This window comes from Silurus meridionalis, chromosome 13, assembly GCF_014805685.1.
Source record: "Silurus meridionalis isolate SWU-2019-XX chromosome 13, ASM1480568v1, whole genome shotgun sequence".
Taxonomy (NCBI): Eukaryota; Metazoa; Chordata; class Actinopteri; order Siluriformes; family Siluridae; genus Silurus; species Silurus meridionalis.
The window spans coordinates 811,185-816,184 of NC_060896.1; the positions used below are offsets into that span (position 1 = coordinate 811,185).

The 5,000-nt window shown below is 43.6% G+C and overlaps 2 protein-coding genes across 4 annotated transcripts in view; one reads left to right on the forward strand and one right to left on the reverse strand.

Moving 5' to 3' along the window:
• Positions 1 to 2,706, forward strand: part of hdgfl3 (HDGF like 3) — a 7,289-nt gene extending 4,583 nt beyond the window's left edge. Inside the window, exon 6 of one of the 2 annotated variants that reach the window (XM_046865000.1) lies at positions 217 to 2,706. In XM_046865000.1, the coding sequence (XP_046720956.1) occupies positions 217 to 246 (30 nt within the window). In that variant the 3' untranslated portion in view covers positions 247 to 2,706. The remainder of the gene's footprint in view (positions 1 to 216) is intronic. The other variant, XM_046865001.1, reaches the window with a different exon arrangement.
• Positions 2,707 to 4,449: 1,743 nt separating this feature from the next.
• The window catches only part of LOC124395439 (transmembrane 6 superfamily member 1-like), a 4,537-nt gene continuing 3,986 nt past the window's right edge, over positions 4,450 to 5,000 (reverse strand). Inside the window, exons 10-11 of one of the 2 annotated variants that reach the window (XM_046863908.1) lie at positions 4,726 to 4,789; positions 4,450 to 4,625 (exon numbers count right to left, since the gene is read on the reverse strand). In XM_046863908.1, the coding sequence (XP_046719864.1) occupies positions 4,510 to 4,625; positions 4,726 to 4,789 (180 nt within the window). In that variant the 3' untranslated portion in view covers positions 4,450 to 4,509. Of the gene's footprint in view, positions 4,790 to 5,000 lie in introns of both variants that reach the window. The other variant, XM_046863907.1, reaches the window with a different exon arrangement.

The window sequence follows — 5,000 nt, forward strand, 5'->3', positions numbered from 1 at the left end:
CAGTCTGTCCGTCTATGTCTCTTTCTCTCTGTTAGTCATCACACATCTCATTGTCTGCTGCATGTTACAGTATATATAAACACTATCACACTGTTTTTACACGTTTATTACTGCTGGATAAAGTTTTATATATTTTAAATGGACTGATTGAGTATTCATGCGTGTGTGTGTGTGTGTGTGTGTGTGTGTGTGTGTGTGTGTGTGTGTGTGTTCCAGCAGAACCAGCTGCTGCGAGAGGAACATTAGATTTTGAAGAACATCTGATCATGTTGTGGTTTGTTCTGTGATGTTGGAAATGTAACTCGCTTTGACTTCATCGAAATAAAAAAGGAAAGAAAACACATTATTATACAAATCGCTGACCAGTAAATCATATTAAAGCCACAAGTACAGAGAAATTCATCAACGTCTTATCAGCAGAGTGAAGCTGAAGCTAAAGCACGTAGAATTAAAGGGGCGGTAGGTCATTTTCTCTTTTACAGATGCCAGTTCTAAACTTCGATAGTGATCGGATTAAGTGTGTGAAGGCGGTTTTGTCGTTCCAAAGTCAGTGTGTAAAGTGTGAATTCGGCTGAAATGTTGCTTACTGCCCCTTTAATGTGCAGTGTTATTGAACACTTTATCAAATGTAATATAGTCATCAGTTTAGCATATATTCTAGCTGTAGCAATTATAGCTGGAGTGTTCGCCTGGAAACCAGCCCACTCTCTCTCCTTAAACCCCCTGGCCTTCAACTCTGACCCTGGCCTTCCACCCTGACCCTGGCCTTCCACCCTGACCCTGGCCTTCCACCCTGACCCTGGCCTTCTACCCTGACCCTGGCCTTCCACCCTGACCCTGGCCTTCTACCCTGACCCTGGCCTTCCACCCTGACCCTGGCCTTCCACCCTGACCCTGGCCTTCTACCCTGACCCAAGCCTTCCACCCTGACCCTGACCTTCCATTAGGGCCTTGACGATCTACCCTTAAACCTCACCTTCCATATTGTATACTTATTTTCCACCCTGAACCCTGGCCTTCTACCCTCACCTTCCACCTCAAACCCTCACTTTTCACCCTAAACCCTGACCTTCCACCTAAACTTTTACGCTGGCCATCCAAACCTGAATCCTCACCCTCTCCCATGACCACCATGAACCCTTCATTTTCAATCTGTACTCTGTTTTCACCCTGACCTAGACCTTCCACCTTGAACCCTTACTTTTTCACCTTGAACATTGACCTCTACACTAAACCCTGATCTTTGACCTTTCACCTAATTGTTTACCTCAGCTTTTATTACAGCGTTTTTTTTTACCCCAAACTTTACCTTTAATTATTCACTCTGATTTAACACTGGTCTTTTTTTGCTGCTTTACTGTAAGCTCTCGCTTTAACACTACTGTTTAAGTGTAAGCTCTGACCCTTGACCCTGAACCAGTTATTTTTCTACCCAACCTTTTGACCTTGACCAGAACCCCAATCATTAACCCTAATTCTACCCTAGTTCTTTTTTTACCTCCTGTTGTTGACCCTTGCATTGACCTTTCACCTTAAACAATGACCTTTTCCTGAAACCTTCACAGTAAAAGACCTTTGAACTTTAGTCCCTAATCTTTGGCTCTAGTTTTGCTCTTTCTCCTGACCTTTTCTGTAACTCACCCCATATTACCTCATATTACCCCGTATTTCCCTAAACCCCACCCCTTCTCGATCAACTCTGACCTTCTTGATTTTCTTTTCTGGTATGTTTCTGGTATTATTTTTTAACTCGGAAACTGCAATCGTTTCTTTCAGTCCCTGATCTTTCTTGGTACACCACACTCTCCTCTGATCCTTCCCTCTGACCTTTGACCCTGTCCATGTTGTGTGCATAAACCTCTGACAGACAAAGGGGAGGTAGAAATAGTGGTTATGATGAACACACTGTTGATGGTTCATGTGGCTGTAGAATTCGGGACCACGCTACCGGATAAACGCTCGTTTGGGTTTTTTTTGTTTTGTTTTTGTTTTGTTTTTTAATAAATAAAGTGAATTCTGGTTCCTGTGTCCGTGCGCTCGCTTGTTTCTTAGCTCTTTAGTGGCATGCTGTTTGTCCTGTTAATTCTGTAAGATAGAAATCGTACGGAGGTTAGCAGCGAGTCTGAGGCCGAGTCTGAGGCCAGACGTGTCTCGTAACGTTTAGCACTTCATAACGTCATCACTGAACTGACGACGCTCTTTTACTTCCTGATCTGTGTTTATATAAAGAATATATTCTATTTATTTTTGATGATGGTAGATGACATCTGTGGTAAGTGTTAGCGTATTTGAACGTCCTGATTTATTCTCGAGACACGCCTTTCTGAGCGTAAGCATTGGGCGGTGCTTGACCTGACCACATGACATCATTAGCAGGCTTGCTTCCTGTTACAATTACAGAACTGTATCTACGTCTGAGCGTCAGGGCAAAGAATTTAAACGGGTGGTGTGGAAGTGATGTCACACAAGTCCACTGATTGGCTGAATAAATTTACCCTAAACCCCGCCCCCTCTTTCACTCCAACATGCCTGTCAGGGAGTAAAATCAGGACGTAGATATCATCAGTGTAGATTTTTTTGCCCCTCCTTATCTTTGTTATGCTCGTTACAGTTCTATCTTACATTTTCAACGTTTGTAGTTCACTGTAAACGGTTTTTCCTGTTTATTCACAAAACTTTTACAGAATAAATTTGTTGGAATGCACACTTTCATGACTGCTGAGTCTTACTACACATTTCCACACCTCTAACACCAGGGGGCTTCTTGAAACCAGGGCTGAGATCAGGAGCTTCGGGGACGGAGTTTGAGATTGTGCTTTTTGAGAACTAAACCCAAACTGTCATCTAACTGGCTGAAAGTTTGTGTTTGGGTGTAAAGACAAGTTCTTGATTTAAAAGTGTTGAAAATGGACCAGTACTTACTGTAACATGGTACTGTTGGTTAGTGATGGGAATATCGGATCATTTTAGTATCTTGGTTCGTTGAATCTCGTTGATGAAAAGTAACAAATGTTTTTGAGTCAAGTTCATTTTGTTCCTTTATCCAGAAATAAACTAAAATATTACATTTTTAATAAGTAGATCCCCAGCACATCTACATACACCAACTTTAATTATAGTGCCAATAATAAAAATATGTATATAAAACTGCATAGCAATTATGGGAGTCGTAATAAAAGAACGAACAACTCGGAAGAAGAGTCGAAAGATGAACTACTCGATTCTGTTTCCTGTACATAACCAACCGAGATTTTTGGATTCCCTGCTCATGTGCCTCCAGTAGAAAATTAACGAATCACTCATTGAGACGACTTGTTAAGTGTTGTTCAAAATGAACTAATTGTACATGAATGTCCTGTCACTGGTGCTGGTATTTATATGTTCACCTCTTTTCGATTAAGTCTCTTCTAATACAGCATGGTTGTGTAAATGGAACAGGTTTACCAGAATACAGATTAGTCTTTATTTTCAGAATGCCATAAAATGCAGTGATGCAGTAATATCACGTTTAATATAATCACAAGTCCTATTACTCTGAGCCACTACTTTAGTGTCTGTGTATAAAAAGATTTGAAACCATTTGATGTTTGTGAGTTATTAAAAAATAAAGATTTGAAAGGCCTTTTATACTAACATATAGTATAGACAACATTCTGTGGACAGTCTATTCTGTGAACATTCATATGCTGTACATACACTCCGAAATCTACGTTGCAGATTTAGGAGATCTTCAGGGAGGGTCCGTCCTGAGGCGGTGTCGTAGGGAGGGTCAGTCCCGAGGGGGTGTCGTAGGGAGGGTCAGTCCTGAGAGGGTGTTGTAAGGAGGGTCAGTACTGAGAGGGTTTTGTAGGGAGGGTCAGTACTGAGGGGGTGTCGTAGGGAGGGTCAGTCCTGAGAGGGTGTTGTAGGGAGGGTCAGTCCTGAGGGGGTGTTGTAGGGAGGGTCAGTCCTGAGGGGGTGTTGTAAGGAGGGTCAGTACTGAGAGGGTGTTGTAGGGAGGGTCAGTCCTGAGGGGGTGTCGTAGGGAGGGTCAGTCCTGAGAGGGTGTTGTAAGGAGGGTCAGTACTGAAAGGGTGTTGTAGGAGGGTCAGTCCTGAGGGGTGTTGTAAGGAGGGTCAGTACTGAAAGGGTGTTGTAGGGAGGGTCAGTCCTGAGGGGGTGTTGTAGGGAGGGTCAGTCCTGAGGCGGTGTCGTAGGGAGGGTCAGTCCTGAGGGAGTGTTGTAGGGAGGGTCAGTCCTGAGGGGGTGTCGTAGGGAGGGTCAGTCCTGAGGAAGTGTTGTAGGGAGGTCAGTCCTGAGGGGTGTCGTAGGGAGGGTCAGTCCTGAGGGGTGTTGTAGGGAGGGTCAGTCCTGAGGGGGTGTTGTAAGGAGGTCAGTCCTGAGGGGTGTTGTGGGAGGGTCAGTACTGAGGGGTGTTGTAGGAGGTCAGTCCTGAGGGGTGTTGTAGGAGGGTCAGTCCTGAGGGGTGTTGTAGGGAGGGTCAGTCCTCAGGGGGTGTTGTAAGGAGGGTCAGTACTGAGGGGGAGTTGTAAGGAGGGTCAGTACTGAGGGGACACTGTAGCCTCCCTGTAGTCCTGATGTTATGTAGCAGGGAGGGTCAGTTGGTTCGGCTGTGTTGGGTTGTGCTGATGAAGAAGGCAGGACGGCTGATGCATCGGTAACTTAGAGCTTGAGGTATTAAAGCATAAAACAGGTTAAAGGTGCAGAAGAAGAGCAGTCGCTCACTTGGAATGCGGTACATGACGGGAGTCCGGGTGTGTAGCGATGCTCCAATGTGACAGAACTGAGCCTGAAACAAAAGAAACAAAATCAATTTACATTCCCATTATAATTTCAAACAATGAATTGTTGTTAAATATAATGACATAGATTAAGAATAAATAAATAAAATGTATGCTAGTTCTCAAATAACATGTAAAGCTAATCATGTATTGTTATAAGAGCTAGATATACTAAATATAGTGTAACAATCAGAATCCGGTGAAATACAAACACAAATT